The sequence below is a fragment of the Equus przewalskii genome, chromosome X, assembly GCF_037783145.1.
Source record: "Equus przewalskii isolate Varuska chromosome X, EquPr2, whole genome shotgun sequence".
Lineage (NCBI taxonomy): Eukaryota > Metazoa > Chordata > Mammalia > Perissodactyla > Equidae > Equus > Equus przewalskii.
In genome coordinates this window covers 15,491,899-15,514,277 of record NC_091863.1, presented here as the reverse complement: position 1 = coordinate 15,514,277, position 22,379 = coordinate 15,491,899, and the positions used below count along the sequence as shown (strand labels likewise).

General features: G+C 48.0%; 1 protein-coding gene across 22 annotated transcripts in view; it reads left to right on the top strand.

Moving 5' to 3' along the window:
• Positions 1–546: 546 nt before the first annotated feature.
• MAP7D2 (MAP7 domain containing 2) overlaps positions 547–22,379 on the top strand; it is a 97,642-nt gene continuing 75,809 nt past the window's right edge. For 4 of the 22 annotated variants that reach the window (XM_070603514.1, XM_070603509.1, XM_070603504.1 and 1 more), the window contains exon 1: positions 788–1,019. In XM_070603514.1, the coding sequence (XP_070459615.1) occupies positions 893–1,019 (127 nt within the window). In that variant the 5' untranslated portion in view covers positions 788–892. Of the gene's footprint in view, positions 1,020–1,084; positions 1,250–10,855; positions 11,015–22,379 lie in introns of those variants that run through there. The other 18 variants (XM_070603503.1, XM_070603501.1, XM_070603496.1 and 15 more) reach the window with 10 other exon arrangements.

The following is a 22,379-nucleotide window of genomic DNA, read 5'->3' as shown; positions in this document are numbered from 1 at the left end:
AGTAGCCCTTGGGTGGAATCAGCCCGGGAGTGAGGGCATGGTTGGAAGGCTGAGGTCCATCCGACTGCGTGTCCCTACCCTTCCTTGAAGGTCGACCAGGCTAGCTTGCCAGGGTCCCGCCCTGGCTGGCCGCAAGCCTGCCTCGGGTGAGGGACGATTGAGCGCCGGCCAGCCATGCTCCTCGAGAACTGGAACGCAACTGTGCTTGGAGGTGGGGGTGGGGGGGGTCCACCCGGGTCTGCACACGTGGCTCGGGCCCAAGTGGCCCCTGCCTGAGGCCCCAGCCAGAACTGTTTCCAGAGCTGCAGCGCTGAGTATGTGTGGACACCTAGTGTGTGTGAACGTCTGTGAGCCGTGTGAAGACTTGTGTGCACGGTGTGTGAGAACATGTGTGTGCTGGGTGAGCACGTGTGCACGTAGTGTGTGTGCGCTCTGTTCACACGCAGTGTGAGGATGTGTGCACACTGTGAGAAGCTGCATCCTATAACGCTATAGAGTGCACTGTGTGGGGAGGTGTGTTTACAGTGGCGTGTGCATGCTGCGTATAAGCACTGTATGAGGCACCGTGCGCACGCCGTGTGTGCATGCGCGCTGTGTTAGAACCGGTGTGCACGCGGTCTGTGCGCGCGCTCTATGAGAATTAGTGCGCACATTGCCTGTGCACGCCATGTGCGCGAGCTGTGTGAGGACCGGCGTGCACATTGCAAGTGCACGAGGTGTGCTCTTGCTGCGTGAGGACCGGGGTGCATCTCGCATGTGCACGCGGTGCGCGTGCGCGGCGTGAGAACCGGTGCGCACCTCGCACGTGCGCGCTGTGTGAGGACGCGTGCGCGTGCGGGTCCGGTGCGACGCGGCGGCCCGGGCAGTGCGCCTGTGCGGCCGGCGCGTCCCGATGGAGCGCGGCGGCGGTTGCGGGGCGGGAGCCGGGCCGGAGGGGGCTTCGCGGGGCCTCCAGCTCCTCGGGAAGATGGCCGAGCCGGGTGCGGTGCGGACCTCGCCGCCCAACCACCGGCCTTCAGGTAGGTCCCCCGGGATGCGGCGGGCCCCTGGGGGCTTCAGGTCCCCCGGGGGGCGGGGCGGCTCCGCCGCGGGCGGCGCAGGACAACGGCTCTGGAGCGCGCGGGGCGGGGGCGCGGCGTGGAGCCTGGATAAACGCCCTTCCCGGGCTCCGGGGCGGCTGGGCGCAGCATCCGAGGGCCGCGCCCCTCGCGGGCTGGTGGCAGGGTCTCCTCTCGGGTGGCCTGAGTAGGTGCGTTTGGGGGTAGCTTAGGGTGGGTGGTAAGTGTTTGATGTGGGGGGCCGGAGCCCAAGCTTGATGTCCCAGGGGCCCCCTCCTCCCGGAGCAGCCGGCGTGAGGGTCCCTGGGGAGGACCGAGCGGGCTGCGGGGGTCGCAGGGCCTTGCGCCCGCCCACTCTGCGTCTTAGGAAGCGCGCGCCCCCTGCCGCAGCGGCAGCCCGCCGTGAAGGTGGCCCAGCGTGGTGCTTCGCGGCGTCCCGGGGGGAGAACCGGCGCGGCACCCACCGGCAGGGGCGACTGAGCGCCGCCTGGGCGGCGGGACGCGAGCCCGGGGCCTGGGTCCCCTAACGCCCGCGCGCGCTCCCCCGAGGCTCCGCGACGAATGAGCCTGCCAACGCTCGAGGCTGCAGCTGCTGGGAGCTGTGCAGGGCTGGTCCCCGGACTGGCTGCCCCCTAATGAGCGAAGCAGGGGGAGGTCCTGAAGACGTTTGGCAGAATTTTAGATGAGCGGGTCTCGCGTCTTCTGATGTTCTGTAAAGTGGTTGCAGGTAGTGCGGGGGTGTAAGCAACGTGGAAGCCGATTTCGTGCTGTTTTTCCTGGCAACACCTTTTTTTTTTTTAAGGTAATGTGAGCTATTTTTAAAACATTTTTTATTGCAGTATAACATGCATAACACAAAAGTGCACAGATCTTAAGTATACGATTCGAAGAATTATCACGTAGTGAAGGTCTCAGTATTTAATATAAGGTGTACCAAAGAAGGGAAAGAAATTAAAGGCAATGTTCTTCAGTCACCTAAAACATGCTTTTCGTGAGGGGAGGGCATTTTCTGATTGGACCTTCATTTGCATCATTCATGAGGAGGAGGTGGCTTAAATCTTTCCCAGTTTGCGTTTTTCATCATGCATTTTTTTTAAGACAGAATTTAACAAATATCACAAGATAGGGATATAAATACTATAAACATGTACTTCTGTTTTCATCCTTTTTGCTTGAGAAACTTGGCTGCATCTCCTAGGGAAGAACCCAGAACCCACCCACTCACCGGAATCAGCCTTAGGGGAGAGGGGAGAAGAAAACACTTGAACGGGGAGGTTGTTGAAGCTCAGATTTTTATTTGATTGGGATTTTAAATAATAGGTTCTTTCGATGTTTTAGAGGCAGGGAGAGGCTGTATGGTTGGGCCTGCAGTTTAGCTGTGGGATTTTAATTTATTTGTAGGAACTTAATAAGGGGGCATTCCTATTAAGTTCTAGTTGGAGACTTTATGGTAGAACCATTTAATGGAGTCTCTACTGATATTAAGAGTAGCTTAGGGGCTGGCCCCGTGGCGGAGTGGTTAAGTTCGCGGGCTCCACTGCAGGTGGCCCAGTGTTTCGTTGGTTCGAATCCTGGGCGCGGACATGGCACTGCTCATCAAACCACGCTGAGGCAGCGTCCCACATGCCACAACTAGAAGGACCCACAACGAGGAATATACAGCTATGTACCGGTGGCTTTGAGGAGAAAAAGGAAAAAAATAAAATCTTTTAAAAAAAATAAAATCTTTAAGAGTAGCTTAAAGCTATTTTCCTTCATTTGAAATTGGAAATATAGAAATACATGTTATGTGAAGGTTTAAAATATTAAACTTCTACGTGCATTAGAATCGGTTTGGAGAAATTGGAGTGTTCAATTTAGATGCCAGGTAGTACCACGGTTTGTTCTTTGAGGGTTAGTGATGCCAGGTACTTAGAAAAATAGTGTCATCCTCAGAAAAGTCTTAATTATTGAGGTTTTATTATAATCCATCCTGAGTACTGATCATTCTTGGTCACCCGAGGCTTCATTCGGGACCCGTTCCTAATAAGATTCAACTTGCATTTCTTAAGGGTCAACCATTGTTCCTGAGCTTTGTGCTGGGTGTTATGAGGGCCAGAAAAGACAGAACGGCCTGAGATGTTTAGGTTCTCTGACAATTTCATGTCGGCACAGCTGGGGGACATGAATTGGCAAGTCGTTTTCCTGGGAGCTGTTGTAGAAGGTGGCAAGGGAACACCTCTGGTGGTTTCCTCCAGCATCAGGTTCTTCTGATACTGAAATCTTGTGCGTGTTCCCATCACCCACCATGATTTCTTTCCTTTTAATTACCCCCGGAGTGGAAGTTACCAAATGTACTGTTGTTTTTAGCGATTGTGTTATATGCACGGTAAAATGAATGAGGAGCAAGTGCCTGTTGCTTAGATCTGCTTAAATACGTTTAGCCAACAGGGAGAGTCACCAGATCTTAGCTGTCAGACTGCCTCAGTGTCACACAGGTCCCGTGCTCCCCTCAGCCTGAAATGCCCCTTCTCCGCTTTTCCCTTGAGGAGTTCACTTCCTCCAGGCTCCTTGCAGTCAGCATTAAGGAGCTGCCTCTTGTCTGTGCCTGCTGCACCCCCGGTGGGGCGCTCTTCTTATCCCGCCTGTTACGTTACCCTTCCACTTTCTCTTGGCACACGTTCCTCGGGTGCCCACTGTAAGCAGCAGCCTGTGCTGGTGGCTCTTGCTGTCGCTGGAGCTGAGTAGATTGAGATCCCCACTGCCTGGGTATGCATGCCACCGCTCCCCTGCCTGCTGTCTCCCCTCAGGGAGGTTATTTGACATCTCTGAGCTTCAGTTTTCTCACCTTTAAAATGGGCTTAAGAACAGCGCAGGAGGACAGAAGCACTGCTCTGAGGAGGAAGGGATTAATATCTGTAAAGTGCACGACGCACGGTAAGTGCTCAGACTGTTTCGCCATCATCTCCCCTACTAGATCGTCAGCTTGAGGGCAAGGCCTGGGCCCAGGTTATAGGTGCCTCCCTCAGTGCCACCTGGTGCAGAAGGTGGCCGGATGGTTACCCTACCCCTCCTCAGGGTTTTTGCACACAGTAAGTCTGTAACTGATGTTTGACGATTGCATTATCCTGGGAGCAGCTACACTGGCTTGAGTGCTCAGTAAATCTTCATGAGTTGGATTAAAGAAGTGTGTCGGTGGAGGAATTTGAGATGGTGGAATTACAAAGCATGTTTCCTGAGCCCTCTTGGGCTTCTGATTGCCTTCTGCGGGTAAATATTGTTGATGGAGTTGAACTCCTTTGCCCATTGTTCCCTAGGAAGGAGGGAATTGCTTTGAGGTAGGATGACGGTCCCTGCTGTCTCTTCCATCCCCTGCCGGAGGTCAGGAGAAGGGAGGGGCGCACACTGGAAGTTCAGGAGAGCCTCCCCCCAGGAACCATAGTGGGCTGGGGCTGAGAAGGAAAGGCTGAGAGCTGGTCCCCAAGAAATCCGACTTCTTCATCCTTTCTCAAAGTTGCATTTAAAACCGTTCTTGAACACTTGAATCCTAGAGCTGATTGGCCCTAAGAAGAGCAGGTTGTGCGTGAGTGTTACCGTCTCCAGTCCCTTTGGCCGTGGGGAGGATCCCTGGGGCAGCAGGGGAAGACCCAGAGCTGTATGTGGTCTGGGGCTTCTGGCTTTGTTTCGTGGTGGTGCGGTAGGACTTGGACTTGGCAGGACATTCGGGGCAGACTGCTGCAAGTCTCCCTGACCTCGACGGGTTCTCTTCTGGTGTCCCGGCCCTGGGGACACAGCTGATCAAAGTCGGTCATTTCTATTTCTAACTTCTCTTCCTCTCCAAGACTCAAGGATGTTTTCCACTCATTCAGATACCCCATCTTCTGCAGTGGTTCGTTTCTAAAGAACGTCTCGTCTTCCGTAGTATTTATGCTGATTGACATATAAAACAGTAGGATTCGCAGGGCTGATTTGGGCAGACGGAGAGGGGGATTTCTGAGGGGTGCTGGTGAGTAGTCTGGTGGGCCTTGTTGGGAGGATTTGACAAGATATGACTTGCACTGTGCTCAGCAGCCGCTGCTCACAGGGCAGATGGCCTGACGCTGACGGTGATACTGCCTAGTTTTGAGGGGCCGTCTGTGTGCTGAGTTGGTTCTGGCAGCAGTGGGAGGATTTGAAAACTTTCCGTGGCTCTGCCCTCCAGGCTCTTTTGAACAAATTACACCAGAAGGAAGAGGCGACCGTTGAGAGTGGCTGCCCTTGGGGCACTGTGGCCCGGGAGGGACTACTCACTGCCCACCTGCCGTTTGAGGTGACCACCTTCGAATATGGGGTCTGTGGCTGGGCATCCGAGGCTCTGGGGTGGGCTAGGCCTTGGGATCCCCCTCTTCGGCCTCTGAGGTCTGTCTGAATGTACACCTGGACCTGCCTTTCTGTTTGGAAGCGTTTGCCTTCCTCTTGCTTGGGAAGTTTTCCTCTTTTTAAATGTCTCATGATTAGTGGAGTTCAGGTTGTGATTTGAGTGAAGGGAAAACAGGTATGAGGGAGCCGCACACAGATGAAGTGTCTGAGGGAACAGCTGTCAGCAGTCATACCAGATGCCCATGATCCCTTGAAATGGCAGGGTCTGTCCCCAGGGTACATAGCTCCTGGCTGGCACTAGGTTCATTCACTCTCTGAAAATACCCGCCTTTCCTCTTGATGCCAAATAGGCTGGGGGCTTGTAGCCCCGGACAACCCTGTGGAATGCTCCTTGCTCCCTTGTCATCTCAGTCTCTTCCTTTTTACCCTCCCCTTGCCTGTTTATGTATTAATAGCTTTATTGAGATGGCATTCACATGCATACATTTCACCCACGTAAAACGCACAATTCACTGGTTCTCAGTATATTCACAGAGTTGTACAGCCATCACCACAATCAATTTTAGAACATTTTCATCACCCCACAGAGAAACCCCATACCCATTAGCCGTCATTCCCCATTCCCCCTCGCCGCCCACCACCCCCCTGCCCCCAGCCCCAGCCGCCAGCAATCTACTGTGTCTCTATAGAGACCTCTAGGCTTCGGCCATGGCGGTCTTCAGCCTTTGGTGCATGCATGCGTTGTGGTTGCCCAGAAGTCCACGGGTGGGTCTTCATACATCAGAGGTTGAGAAACCATCCTTCTGCACTCTCCATCCTTCAGGTCCAAGACTTGCTTTCTCCACACAGTCTTGCCTTTTCACTTCCTGTGCATTCCGCTGCTCAGGGCCTGCAGAGCACTCAGAACCTGGATGTAACCTCCCTGTCTGCAGCTATAGACTGTGCCTGTGTTAGTTTTAGCTCCTCAAATAGTACCAGCTGCTGATTGTTGAGCTTTCACGTGCCAAGCACCATTATAAGCACTTGTCATACATTCTTTTACTTTATTCCCCACAACCACCCTATGTGTGTATATATATGTATGTTTTTATCCTCATTTTAGAGATGTTTCAATTATCTATTCCTGTGTAACAAACCACTCCAAACTTATTATTTCTCATGATTCTGGGGGTCGTTGGACTCAGTTAAGCGGTTCTTTTGTTCCATGCAATGTCAGCTGGAGTCGCTCATGCCACTGCAGTCAGCTGGGAGCTCAGCTGGGCTTGAAATGTCCAAAATAGCTGCTCATGGTCCAGGTGTCTGTCCTGGACTTCCTCGCCGTGTGGCAGCTATTTTTTTAAAACACCCCCCCCCCCACCACACACACACACAAGATCCCTGTGTGTTCTCTTCCCTTAACACCAGGCATGCGTTTTCAGCATTCCACTTACCAGAGAGGGAGCCGTCCTTGTGTGTGGGGGCAGTGTCGCCTCCAAGGAGTTTGTGCTCTCCTCTACCTTATTAATTGTGTGTGCTCTGTTCTCTTGAGCACCAGTCAAGGGTGACAGTTGGTGGTGAAATATTATGACAGCCTTTAGAGGAAGCTTTCCTTGCGCTTGGGTAATTTTTCCCCCAGTAGAGATATGTGTTATGGACAAAATTTAACACTGATCATTTCCATTAGCTAGTAACTAATATTATTTAGGCAGTTTTACTTACACTTTCAGACTCAAAGCTCTCTAAAAAATTACTAATTCTAATTTCAATTTTCTTAACTGTAAAACATGTTCCTGCTCTCCTTTTGTTCCCCTCCTCACCCACCTAAATTTCCACTTGATTTTGTTTTCATCAGTCACGAATTATTTCTAAAGAATAATTGCTTCTTGCTAATGGTCCATTAATTTCCACATATCCTTAATCTTCTAGGATGAGATTAACTCCTTCCATAGCAGAACAGTCAAGAGAGCAGGAGAGACTGTTTCCCTCTCCCTTGGTCAGCTGTCATTTGTCTTAGTTGTCTTTTACCTTCTCTCAGTTTCAACCGAGGGACTTGAGAAGTCTAGGTGCCTTAGGGAATGTTGAATGTCTCTTGTGGTACATGATTTTATCTTTATTAGTTAAAAATTAAAAGAATTCTTGCCACTTTGGTGTGTAAAGATGATTTCAGAGTGAGTGCCTCTTATAATCAGGCCAATTCAAGCAGGAGATACTGCACCCGAGGTACAGCACTGTCTGATAGAACTTTCTGTGAGGATGGAGATGTTCTACGTCTGTTCCATGTGGTAGCCACCAGCCACATGTGGCTCTTGAGCACTGAGGACCTGAATTTTTAATTGTATCTGATTTTAAATAATTTAAATTTAAGTAGCCACATGTGGTAGTGGCTCCTGAATTGGACTGTGCAGTTAACTAGATGTTGCTAACCTTGCCAGATTATGATCAGAAATGAGGAATGAGTTTCAGGCCTCAAACAAGTTGCTTCAGACCCATCTAGTCTTGGTTTCTCCTCTACGCTCGTCATTTACTCCCTCTCAGATGTGCGCAAGCCACCAAGAACAGAGCTGGCAGTTAGCTCCTGTGGTTCGTATCAGGCCTGTAGGGCCTTGATGGAACCTAGTAGCCAAGACTTATTTCTGGCTCCTGGTGGCCCAGGGTTGTCCATGGTCAGTGAACCCCTCTCTGTTCCTGCCTCGGTTTTGGTTACACAGCTTGGTAGGAGGATAGACAGGATTGACCTTCAAGGCATGACCAAACCGACAGATGAAGCCATCAGCTATACAGGATCTGGGTGGGGCGGGGGAGACCTTTTCCAGCGAGAGGCTGGCAGGGACTGAGACCATAGGCCAGGCTGGAGAACGCCGTGGTGGGAGGTGAGGTTGGGGAGGGCATTTGGGGCATCGGGCACCACAGCTGAATGAGTCACGTTCCCTCTTCTCTAGTACATGCTCGCCAGAGTAGATAAGCCTCAGCTCCTCTGGTTCCGGCTTGTTCCTCACAAACTGTGGCCTCAGGTGTTGGCCCATGAGAAGAACTTGGTTGCTGGTCTGTAAGTGAGATGGTGTGCTAGGTAGTCTGACTGGTGCTTTCCAACTCTGAGAGGCTGTGATCCTCCACTGCTGGCCCAGGAGGCGGAGGCGGAGGCAAGGGTAGTCTGGTCTTGCCCTGCTTGTTAGCGGGATCACCAGCCACGTAGGCTTGGAGCCAGCTGACTTACAGCCTCCCCCTCCCACTCTTGCGTTACAGCCAAGACAAGGGGTTCTGCCTCCTTCATCTCTCATGCCCCCATTGCCGTTGCCAATGCCTGGGTCAGACCCTGCCATCTAGTGCCTGACCATTACCACAAGAGCCTTAGGGGTTTCTGTCCTGTCCATGTCACCCTCCCTGTCATGGATCCATCATGTCATGCTCTTGCTTGACCTCCTCTGACGTCTGCCTAGTGTGAGTACAGTGTGAACTGCTGACGGAGACGGAGTTTCCCAGGTGTGTTGAGGTAGGGCTCCTGCCTACCCCTCCAGCCTCCTCGCTCTGGCAGTGACCACCCCCAGCTTGTAGTGGCAGCACATTCTGCACCCGCTTGCACCTCACTGCCCATGTGCGTGTTCTTTCCTCTGCCCAGAATTCCGTTCCTCTCTGTGTCTGCCATGTTCATCCTTTAGTACTTGGCTCACACCTCACCTCCTCCCTGAAGCCTTCCCTGACCACACACACTTTTGGTGGTTTTTTCTTTTTTCTTCCATTTCCATTACAGTGTTGATAACACTAATACAGGTAAATGAAATCATGTGCAAATAACCTTGGGCTTGGTCTTTGGAAACTAAAGTGCACACATCTTAAGCATACAGTCTGATGAATATTTGCATATACACCCATGTAACCAACACCCAGATCAAAACACTAAGCATTTCCAGCTCTCAGAAGGCTCCCTCGTGCCTGCTCCTAGATGATACCCCCCTAAAGGTGACCATTGCTCCCACCTCTTTTCACAATAGATTAGTTTTGCTTGTTTGTGCATTTTATTAAAATAGATTCATGTAGTATGTACATTTTTATTGTGGCAAAATATACATAACGTAAAATTTACTGCTTTAGCCATTTCCAAGTGTACAGTTTAGTGGCATTCAGTACATTCAAATTGTTGTACAGTCACCACCACCGTCCGCCTGCAGAACCTTTTCATCAAGTATGTACTTTTTTGTCTGTTTTTTTCACTCAACGTTATGTCTGTAAGATTCACCCATGTTGTTGCGGATGTTAGTGGTTCATTTCTTTTTATTTCTGAGTAGTATTTCATTGTGTGACTACACTACAATTTGTTTGATCCGTTCTCTTGCTGATGGACAATTATTTCCAGTTTTTTATTCTTTTGGCTAAAACTGCTGTGAACATGCTTGTACGCATCTCCTGGTGCCCATACAGATGTGTTTCTGTTGCTTACATACCTAGGAGTGGAATTGCTGGCGTGTAAGGTAGGCATGTGTCCAGCTTTAGCAGATGGTGCCAAACCATTTTCCAAACGGTTGGAAGCAGTTTCTTATTGCTGTTATAACCAATTACCACAACTTGCATGGCTTATAGCAACATGAATTCATCTTCTGATCCTGGAAGTCAGAAGTCCTAAAATCAGGGTGTTAGCAGAGCCTTTCTGGAGGCTGTGGGGGGGATGAGTTTCTTTGCCCTCTCCAGCTTCTCGAGGCGGCTTGTGTTCCTTGGCTCATGGCCTCATCCTCCGTCTTCAAGGCCAGCAGCGTAGCATCTTGCAGTCTCTCTCTCTCCAGCTGCTGCTTCCATTGTTACATCTCCTCTCTCTCGCTCTCTCCTGCCACCCTTGTGACTACATTGGGCCCACCTGGAAGACCCTGGCTCATCTCCCCATCTCAAGAGCCTTAACTTAGTCACATCTGCAAAGGCCTTTTTGTCGCATAAGGTAACATTTTCACAGGTTCCAGGGACTAGAACATGGACATCTCCGAGGGGGAGCCATTATTCTGCCTACCACTTGGCTGTACCATTTTGCCTTTTTAATGTTAGCCATTCTGATGGGGATGTGGAGGCACCCCAGGCAGTGTGCCCTCCTTTGCTCTGATATAAATTTATTGCAACTTGTCAGTATTATATTATAAATATTTGTTCGCATGCCTCTGTCTTGGCCAAACTGTATGCTCCTTCATGAAGCAGGTTATATAGTAGTAACTGGCTCAATAAATGCTCCTTGGATGGTAGGAAGTGACTGAGGACAGTTTTCAACAGAGAAGTGAGCAGAGCTAAAGATGTAAGTGAAAGACTGTGCTTACAGTCCCATCTCCGGCTCGAGGTAGGGTTTATCCCAAATAAAAATTGGACCAGAGCAAAGAAGCTGGTCTGTAGCTTCTGCGTGCTGCTGTCTTTCCCAGGATAGTGAACCTATAAGTGAGTAATGCCTTAGAAGGAGCTGTAGGCCTCAACTCCTGAGGGCGTTGGTTGGAAATGACTTCACCCTATATGTAAATGAGAGAGAAATGCAATTCCGGCAGTCAGGCTTCTGGGGAGTCTGATCTTGGACCTTTTGCAGAGACTCAGGTGTTCCTTTTCCCTGGACTCTGCTCATGTAGCAACACCCTGCAGCTTCTTGGTTGCAGAAGGAAAGACTGGAAGGTAAGTAGGTGAGTCTTGGTCTCAGGGAATGTCGTGTGTGTAGACTTAAACCCGCCTTGGAAACTTGAGGCTGGAATTTCTGAGGAAGGTGAAGCCAGAGTAGAAGTGAATTTCCGATGCCCCGGACACAGGGTCGTGGGTGCAAATGTCTTGGCACTGGGGAGAGAGACCTGGAAGGCGAGATTAGTATTAGACAAAGGCAGACAGGATCGTGACTTCCTTTGAGAACGTCCTGATGTGAGTAACCACTTTCTGTGTTCTGGTTTGTTCTCCAGTTTACAACACCTGGTTTCATGAGGGCTATAAGGTTTCAGGGCCTCAGTCCTATCTTTCCGGGCTGCCAAGGTGTTGGCAGCATTCCTGCGGCTTGGCATTACTTTGACCCTATGGGGTGTGGTGTGTAAGTGAGAAACCTTGCCATCGATGTGGCACAGGACTTCTTCGGCCTTTGGTCTATTGTCGACCAAGACCTGGCTGGTCGGTATGTAGATCATTAAGGAGTCGGTCTTTTGAGAGAAATATTCTCTCAGGGTAGGAGTTACTGTGTCAGGCCTATGCTGGGGTTATTGGTCCCTGTTTAAAAACATACTGACAATGTCACAGCTTTAGAGATTTGAATAGGTACACATGTGATTCACAGGCTGATCTGAAACGAGCCAGCTGTACCAGAATGGAGGCAAGCCCAGGCCTTGAGTGGTGTGGCCAGCGCACACACCAGGAGGGTTGGGACGGGCTGAACAGGGCCGTGGCTGCATGTTTATGGAGGCCTGGTGACTTCCTGGATGTCCTCGCCTCTCTCTGCCTGCTGTATTCCAGTTGTGGAAGAGGTCAAATGGCCGCATTCCTGCTGAGAATTATCCCTCCAAGACTTGCGCCCAGCTTCCTTGTTGTTCCCCATCATCTTGGACAAACGAGGCCGAGGGCCTGGCCGTTTGGAGTTCCTCTCTGCAGGCTCCAGGTCTAGAGGGGATCTCAAGAGAATGTGGGGTGAGCTCCCTGCTGTCAGCAGGGGCACGTTAACTCTTTCTGGGACAGGTAGTGGATCTTTGCTCCACATTCTCTGAGGCTGGAGGGGCACCCCTCACCTCCTGGGTCAAGAAGTCCTTTATGTTCATACAAAGCTCTCTCCTCTTGCTGTGCCCTCTGTGGATGGGCAGAACAACCACTCGGCATCCTTTTCACAAGACTTGCCAGCCTCCATGAGGAGGCCTGGGGCCTTCTGCGGGGCCTGTTCCTTAACCCCTCCTCGCATGGCTTTGTGTCTGGTGTTTCCTCCTGTGACATTGGTGTCTCCCTTCTCTAACCTTTTGCACAAATTTCCCAGAGTGTAGCCTTTTCGCCGCTTTCTTCAGTTAAGAATTTACCTATGAGATGTCACCTCACACATGTCAGGATGGAAATTATCCAAAAACCAAAAGACAACAAGTGCTGGTGAGGTTGTGGAAAAATTGGAACCCTTGTGCTCTGTTGGTGGGAATGCAAAATGGTGCAGCCGCTATGGAAAACAGTATGGAGGTTCCTCAGAAAATTAAAAATAGAATTATCGTATGATCCAGCAATCCCACTTCTGGGTATTTGTCCAAAAGAATTGAAATCAAGATCTCAAAGAGAGATTAACACTATTCACAATAGCTAAAATGTAGAAACAACCTGAATGTCCGTGGACAAATGGATAAAGAAAATGTGATGTATACATACAATGGAATATTATCCAGCTTTAAAAAGGAAGGAGATTCTGCAATATGCGACGACATAGATGGGCCTTGAAGACATTGTGAAATAAGCTGATCACAGAAAGGTGAATACCACATGATTCCACTTATGTGAAGTGTTTAAAATACGTAGTCAAATTCATAGTATCAAAGAGTGGAATGGTGGTTGCCGGGCCTGGGGAGGGGAGTTACTAACCAACAGGCAGGTTTCACTTAAACAAGATAAATAAATTCTAGAGATCTGCTGTACAACATTGTACCTAGAATCAACAGTACTATGTTGTACACTTAAAAGTTTGAGTGTAGATCTCGTGTGTGTCCTTACCACAATAAAATAAAATTTAAAAAAATAAAAAAAATTTTTTAAAGAACTTACCGTTTAAGACCTTAATCTGCTCAGATACTGGCCTGGCCACTAAATAGCTGTGGGGCCATGGGTTAGTTTCTTGGTCTGTTGTAGCCTCAGTTTCTTTACTTATAAAATGGGGACAATAACAGAAACTCCTCACGGGGTTGACAGGAGGATTGTATGAAGTAATGCATGGAAAGTGCTGAGCACAGTGTCTTGCACGTAGGTGGTGCTCCTGAGGTAGGAGGTGTGGTTATCATCTTCTGTGCTTCGAGTACAAGGCCCCAGACCGGATGTCTATGGACCTAAAATATATTTGTGTACATAGTGTACATTTCTCTCAATATATATACATTGATATATCTATATACTGGTTTTGCCTTCCAAGGAGCTAGTGACCTGGTATGATAGGCTTTCTCTAACTTACTATAATCCAAGTCTAGCACTGCAAAGTACCGTAAGTGGGACTATAAAAGTGGACCATGAGGCCATAGATGAGCAAATCCTTCATTCTGGCTGGAGGACTGAGGACAGTCTTTGTGCATGTGTGAGTCCCCACAGTCACACTTAGGTGCCCCGTAGATAGCGGGACAGCACTGCCAGGGTCTCAGCAGATAGTTACTGGAGGCCCGTCTTTGGCCATGCTCTCCGGTTTCTCCACAGGACTGGTGCTTCTTTGTCTCCCACTCAGAGCTTAATTTATATATTGAAGTTCTTGAAGTATACAGTTGTGCCCTCTTCGGGAGCCTGTACAGCCAGTGACATTCCTTTTCTTCCTATGTCGGAGTCTCAGCCTAGGTCCTGTTTCTCATTGTCCTAGGTGAGCTTTCTCTTCCCACTTTGTGTGTTTAGCATTTTGCTACAGAGGACCCAGGAAAACAGAGGGACACTCACTTTTTGCCCTCTACCCCTTTTTGACACCCAATGCTAGATGCTTCGCCCCACAAATTGGCTCAGAGCTCAAGACATCATCCGACTTTCTGGAACTGTGGAAACTGCACATGGCTTTTGGCAAGACAAGAGAGTTGTGTAGCGTGCTATAAGTTTTTAAGTTTAGGATTTTAGACTCTATGCTGGCCAGTATGGTAGGCAATTGCCACGTGTGGCTATTATAATTAATTAAAATTGAGTAAAATTAAAAATCAAGCTCCTCAGTTGCACTAGCCACATTTTAAGTGCTCGATGGCCCCATGTGGCTAGTGGCTACTGTATTGGGCAGCACAGATACAGAACATTCCCATCATTGCTGAAAGTTCCATGGGACAGCGCTGATGTAGAGGGTTATCTTCAGTTGTGGCTACTTAATAGAGAGAGGAAAACGTAGACTTCACCCATGCTGTGATGGTTTTGATCCGTCTTCCAAATGACCAAGTTGCATGGATAAATAAGCATTAACTCTATCTGCCAAATCAACTGAAACTTGACTAAGGCAACTAAAATGTTTTGACCTCAAATCTATAATGCAAAAAAGGTGTTCACTTCTGGTCTTTTTTGTACTGCCTTATTACCCTGAAGCAGATGTCAAGGTGGATTCTTAGATGAGAGGGCCCTGATTTTTTTTAAATTGTTTTTTATTGTGGTAAAATAGGCATAACATAAACTTTACCATTTTAGCTATTTTTGAATGTACAATTCAGTGGCATTACATGCATTTACAATATTATATAACCATCACCATTATCTATTTCCAGAACTTTTCATCATCCCAAACAGAAACTTTGTATCCATTAAATAATAACTCCTCATTATCCCCTCCCCCTAGTCCCCGGTAACCAATATTCTGTTTTCTGTCTCTATGCATTTGCCCGTTCTGGATGCTCTAAGCAGAATCATACAGTGTTTATCCTTTTGTGACTGGCTGATTTCACTTAGCATAATGTCGTCAAGGTTCATCCATCTTGTGGCACGTATCAGAATTTCATTCCTTGTTAAGGCTGAATAATATTCCATTGTATGGATATAGCATATTTCGTTTTTCCGTTCATCTGTCAATGGCCACTTGGGTTCCTTCTACCTTTTGGCTGTTGTGAACATGGGTGTATAAGTATCGGTTGGTATCTGTGCTTTCAATTCTTTGGGGTATATACCCAGAAGTGGAATTGCTGGGTTGTGTGGTAATTCTGTGTTTGGCCCTGATTTTTTTAAACAATTTAAAAATTAGAATTGAGATATAATTCGCATGACCTAAATTTTTCCCTCTTGTAAAGTGCAAAGTTCAGTAGTTTTTAGTATATCCACAAGCTTGTGCAGTCATCCCCACTAGTCACTGATTTTTACAGCCTCTTGGGAACCGGAGGGATAGAGAGAGAATCTTGAAGGTGGCTTGAGTGTAAGGAAGGGAGCTTTCAGGGTTAGTATGAGATTCTTTAAAAAAAGGAGGCTATTTGTACCAAATCCTCAAAATGCCGTGCAGTCTTTACCAAGAATCCTCTGCCCACTGTGAGGCTTTCAGACTGAAATTCAGAAAGACTCCCCTGCTACCTGACATATTTTCAGCTACTTATGAGGCCTTGTTTTATGGAACGGGATATTGAATAACCTTACAAATGGGTCAGACTCCTCAGGAAAGCTCTGGAAGCCTGATTCTGTAGGATCAGACAGACCTTTATGTGGCTTCTTTCTGCTTTCTCCCAACTCCCATGTTTGCTTTGTTGTATGTCCTTCCCTGCCTTGGAACTGGTCTGTTCCTTCTCTAGTTCTCATCCCAAATTCTGCAACTATTTGCATTTCCAAACATAAAACAGATCTTTTACAATAAATGCATTAATATTTGATTTTCAGATTGCTCTGCTTTGGCTTTGAAGCAAATAATAAAACTCACCCACTTCTGTTATTATATGCCATCGTACATACCAGGGTGCTTTGATTTTCTCTCATTCTCATTCTCTAGTTGTGGGTTTAGTATTTTATGCTTTGGGAATGGTTTTATTGTGGTCTTATGATATTTGGCCAGCTTTCTTTTCTTTCTTTTTTTGGCATACTGTACAGTTCAACCATTCAAAGTATATACTTCAGTGGTTTTTCATATATTCACTGAGTTGTATAAAGTACAACCAATACCACAGTCCCTTACAGAACATTTTCATCACCCCCAAAAGAAACCCCACTCCCATTAGCAGTCACTCCCCATTTCCTCCCAACCCCCAGCCCTAGGCAACCCAGCCACTAATCTACTCGGTCTCTACAGATTTGGGGCCAGCTTTCTTGCATCCATGTTTAACAGTGATGTTTTTTCCTGCTAAATTATAGTGTAAGCCACCCATACTTCTTTTCCTCCCTATTGCATTCTTGTCATTTGCCACTCGTTTCTTCCTTTCTTTCTTTCCTTTTGTAACTCTTCTGATGTTGGCAGGTTAGCTGTAAATCCTCCTTAAATAGCTCTCAGAGTGGATGGCTTGTTGGCTGGGTGCAGCTGCGGGAATTCATCCAGCAGAGCAGAGACGGACTGATAGTCGCTGTTGAGCTCTGGAATGCCCTTCTAAGTCACCTGCCTTCATTCTGTCACTCTGAGGCTGGCTTGCTTTTCACTGGCTGGGCTGCAGGGACCTCAAGAGCTAGCCCAGTAAGAGCCGTGGGGCCGGAAGCTGCTGTGAGAATGATGGCCATCCTGTGTGAGTGAGTGCCAGGACTGAAATCAAATGCACGGGTTCTAGATGTGTAAATTCAGTCACTTCTTCTCTAACAAAAACAGTATTTAATAGAAACTAATGGTAAAGCAGGTTCAAAATCTGCAGATATCATGGGGCTGGCCCCGTGGCCGAGTGGTTAAGTTCGCGTGCTCCGCTGCAGGCGGCCCAGTGTTTCGTCGGTTCAAATCCTGGGCTCGGACATGGCACTGCTCATCAAGCCACACTGAGGCAGCGTCCGACATGCCGCAACTAGAAGGACCCACAACGAAGAATATACAACTATGCACTGGGGGGCTTTGGGGAGAAAAAGGAAAAAAATAAAATCTTTAAAAAAAAATATCTGCAAATATCAGTATGCGGCATGCCGGTCACTGTTATCAGTATGCGGCATGCCGGTCACTGTTACTGGCAGTAGGACACTGTTACTGGCAGTAGGAAGATACTGGTCTGCTTGGGCGTGAGTGGTTTATTCCTTCAGTGTAGCATTTTGCTTGCTTTTGTAGCCAGATGCCCTAAGTTTGGATTCTGGTTCTGCTCCTTTTATTACCTAGGGGACCTTGAGTAAGTCACTTCACCTTTCTGGACACCTCCTCTCTGTGGAAGGGGAGAATAATAAATCCAACTGTATGAGGTTGTTGTGAAATTGAAATAAGATAATGTTTGCAAACTATTTTACAGCGCCTGGCCGAGAGAAGAGTATAAGGGGCCATATTTTATTGTGTGCCTGCTGTATACAAGGCACCAGGTTAGGTTCTGTGAGGAATAAGCCACAGCCTCGAGGTGGAAGTTGAGCCCTGTTATGTTCCCCTCGTGCCTGGAGCTCGGCGGTTGATGCCGGGGAAGCAGAGGCAGAGTGGCATCTGCGTTTTATTCATCTCTTTAGATCTATAAATTTTATTAAATAATTTTCATAAAATACTGTGTTGATTATAAACATCAACACAGAAAAGATCTGGCTAAGCTTAGGTTTTTGCTGGGAATGGTGGACATTGTAATTTCTTGTGGGCAAATTAAAACATTTATCATTTACTATTGGCCGCTGGTAGCTTTAATCAAGGTAAACCATCTTGCTCAAAACAAAGAATCTTGACAAAAATGGGTAGTCAGAGTCCTACTTAATGAATCTACTAATTGTTTTTGATACTAAAAGACAGCAGCAGTGTTCGTTCCTGGGCATGCTATATATATCTTCCGTTCGATTCCATCTCCATATTGCCGCGGACAGAACGAGTACCAGCAGGCCCTTTCTGTAGCATTTTCTGAGCCACGTGAGAGAGAAGCACAGTGTACTCTGAGAACAAGATCTGTCCTGCCTTTCCTTGCGTTCCAGAGTGTACTTTAGTTGAGAAAAATATAATAAGCTCCTGTTTGGAGAGGAACTTTGGGTTTTTGTTTATTTCTTAGAACAGAAAATGGTGAGCATTCTGATGGTTTTAGCCTCAGAGAACCACTTTGGACCTGATGGTGGATGATCAGAGTTGGCTGGGGTCTGGTGCAGGCTCCGCCTTGAGACTCCCAGGAGGCCAGGGTCGGGGCTGGGCATTAGAGTGCCTCCCAGAGGGGTCTTCACATATAGCCTAGCCCCTTAACTCAGTGTTGTCTTCGAAAAAAATCTTTCAGGACCTCAGCGTCCATCAGTAAAATGGGATTAATAACACCTACTTCTTGGGATTGCATTAAGGATTAGAAAAAATACATCTAAAGCAGATACATCGAAAGCATGCAGCATGCTGCCTCTCATGGGTCAGAGCTGTTGAGTAGCCGTTTTAGGCCTGGCGAGTTTGCTTTGTGGCGCCTTCAAGTGAGCACAAAGTCCAGGCCAGCCAATTTCTTTTGATCAAAACAAACATCCCTCGGCTATTTCATCCCAGGATTGCAAAACGTGTGTGACACATATGCTGACACTCCCCTATCCTGTCTGCCCCATGCCAGACCCAAGTCATCACCTGGAAGTGATCTCAACATCCTTCCGACGCCATGTTCCAGGCAGCCACTGCCAGTCAGTCAAGGTCGGCAGGAGAAATGCAGCCTGGTTGTCACCTCTGCAGCACGTCGTGTGGGCGAGGTTGCTGGCCTGCACTCCCACTCCTCCATAGCAGTGTCTTTGAACGACACCTATGTAAACACGAGCCTGGCTGAGTCACCACTCTCCAGCACCTGCTCTGTTTTCACATCAGCTGGTCTCTTCTACGCGTCATCGGTGGTAGTCCACATTTCCTTCAGCTTCTATTTCAGCAGCATCTCCTTTAGTGTGAAAATCCCCAGAAGGTATTTCTGTTAATGGCCTTGACAGGGTCTAAAGACAGGTACTTAAAAGAAGCTCTTGGTCCACTCCACAAACATTTATTGAGTGCCTGACACATGCCAACCTGTGACGCGGGATAGAACCAGCACAGCCCCCAGCTTTCCAGAGCTCAGCCTGGCAAAGATAAGAAGTGGACAAACGCATTCTTTTATTTAATTCTCCCCTCCACCCTGTGGTAAAGGCAGAAATAACCTCGTTTTACAAGGGAAAAGGAGGCCAAGAGAGCTGTTTGAGTTTGTTAAACAGCTGGTGCTGGAGCTAGATTGGTTTTTAGCAGCATGCTGGTGCAGGCTTTGTTTGGGGGCGCCCTCTTACTGGCTGGCAGTGGGGCATCCACACAGGAGCATGAGTGGTGGGGCGGGCTGTTGACTGCCTACCCAATAGCCATTCTTCCCTTCTTACAGAGCTCAAGTATCGGGGTAGACAGCAATGGGGCCAGGCTATGAGTCACTTCAAGCCTAAGTCATCCTTGGTGGTTCCATTCCTTTTGTCATGTATCACTCTCCTGGCCTCCCTTGTAGCCCTGAAGACTCCTTTGGGAGGCAGTCTAATGCCCAGCCCCGACCCTGGCCTCCTGGGAGTCTCAAGGCGGAGCCTGCACCAGACCCCAGCCAACTCTGATCATCCACCGTCAGGTCAAAAGTGGTTCTCTGAGGCTAAAACCATCAGAATGCTCACCATTTTCTGTTCTAAGAAATAAACACCCTCACCCCGTACCAGACAAGGAGACTTCGGGGAAGATAACTAGGGGTCTTTCTTGGATCAAAGAGAAATGAGGATGAGGAAAGAGACCCTTCCACCCTGTTTTGGCTCCTACCCTCTTCATTCCAGTTCACCTGCTCTGCTGTGAGAATGTGATTCTGGAGCTGTGGCAACCATCTCATGATCATGAGTGGAGACACACTGAGGATGGTTGAGTGGAAAAGCAAAAAGATCTTGGGTCCTTCATCTTCCAACCACTGAAGGAACCCCAAGATTCTTTTCCTAAATACCTCTTGATAAATGAGATAAAAAATGTCTTTGTGGTTTAAGCAGTTTAAGCCTTGGCTTCTCAAAGTGTGGTCCATGGACCAGCAACGTAATGTCAGAAATGCAAATTCACGCATCCCACCCCAGCCCCCAGCCCTATTGAATTAGGATCTTTGGGTGTCAAGACTAGCACTAGTGTTTTTACAACCAACCCCTCAAGGCAATTCCCATGCAAACTCAAGTTTGAGGACCAGTGGTTTAAGCCATTGTAGCTTTCCTAAAACTGATCCCATCCAGGTCCATCAGGAAAGAGCTGCCATTTACCAGTCAGTTCTCCGTGTCCAGGTGAGAACCAAGTTTGTCTACACTGGCAGCCAAGTTATGCCACTTGCTGTGACACAGATCTATTGACTCAATTGGTTTGATGATGCTCTTCCCAGGGGACCCCAGTCAAACCTGCTTGGGTCCTGGGGCGTCAGTGTCTGGGTCAGCAGGCAGCTCTCTGAGCCCAGCTGAGCCCCCACACTCTGCCACTCCCTGGGGAGCCCTAGAAGTATTTTGCCCTCAGAACTGAATGTGACAGGTATAGATATTTATTCATTTCCCCTGAGGAAAAGCAATCTCATCCAATAAGTAGAGGCTGATGGAGAAGACACCAGACTTAAGGGTCTCACAGATAGACGGATGGAATGGTATCTGAGGTGTTCAGACAGCAGATACTTACTTCCTGAGAGCCTGCTCTGGCCTGTGCTGGGAAGACAGTGATAGACAAGCTAAAAGGATGTGGTGCAGCTACTGTGTCACAACTGCATGCTGAGGAGGGATAGGGGCTGTGGGGACGCAGGATATTCCCTCCTGGGGTACTGGGGTAGAGCAGGGACTGCTTCCTGGAGGAAGGAGCTGCCCACCCGACAGTACTCCAGGTGTGTGCGCCAGGGTGCGGGGGAGGGTGCCCGAGGCAGCGTGTGCGAAGGCCAGGAAGTGAGAGAAACCCTGGCTCCTGTGAAAAAGAGGGGCTCCGTGCAGCAGGAGGGCAGAGTGCCCTGGGAAATGGCTCTGTTCAAGCCCTCAGACCCAGGGCCACATCTGAGAAGCAGGTTCAGATGTAGGCAGAACGATGTTTAAATGATTTAGTAATGTGAACTGGGCTCTTATTGTCTGAAATGGAAATAATTTATTTACTTTTTATTATGGCCTGCTAAATGCTGCTTGGACAAAGTGGGCCATGCCATGGACACTGCTTTCATCTCCCCTCCCTATCCTGCCCTCTTCCCTCTACGTTTTGCTGCTGGCAAAATACTGATAGATACTCATTCCTGTGAGCCGAGGCACTTGCTAACTGTTTATTTGGGACCTTCATAAAGCCACTTCATCTCACTACGCCTCCCTTTTCTGCTCCTGTGAAGTGGACTAAAACAGTATTTCCCTCACTTACTGATCCTAAGAACTCTCTGGACTGCTTGTTGGAAATTCAGGTTCTCTGCCTCGTCCTGGGAGGTACCAGTTGTCTGAGGAGGAGTTTGGGAGTCTGTATGTTTTAAATTAAGTTTATTGAGTATATACATATAATGTATGTACATACATACACTAATATGTATAATTTACGAGAAAATGCACTCATTTTAAATGTACTGATAGATGTGCTTTGGCAAACGTATACACTCTGGAAATCACCACCACAGTCAAAATACAGATGTTGCCATCGCTGCGCCTTTTGGACACTCCCCACCCCCAGCCTCAGGCAACCACTGATCTGCTTGCTGTTACTATGGATTAGTTTTCCATTTTTAACTTTTTGTATAAATGGAATCATATAGGATGTACTCTTTTCTCTCTGGCTTCTTTCACTTTGTGTGTTTTTGAGATTCATCCATGTTGGGTGTGTGTGTAAATAATTCCTTCCTTTCATTGCTGAGGAGTATTCCTCTCACTGAGAACATACTACGTTTTTGCTGCATTGCTCTTTTTTTTTTTATTAAGATTATGATGGTTAACAACCTTGTGAAATTTCAGTTGTACATTATTGTTAGTCATGTTGTGGGTACACCACTTCACCCTTTGTGCCCTCCCCCCACGCCCCCTTTCCCCTGGTAACCACCGATCAGTTCTCTTTGTCTATATGTTAACTTCCACCTATGAGTGAAGTCATATAGAGTTCATCTTTCTCTGTCTGGCTTATTTCACTTAACACAATACTCTCAAGGTCCATCCATGTTGTTGTGAATGGGACGATTTTGTCGTTTTTTATGGCTGAGTAGTATTCATTGTATATATATACCATATCTTCTTTATCCAATCATCAGTTGCTGGGCACTTAGGTTGGTTCCACATCTTGGCTATTGTAAATAATGGTGCATTGCTCTTTTAGCCATTCTCTTGCTGATGGACAGGAAGTTTGTTTCCAGTTTT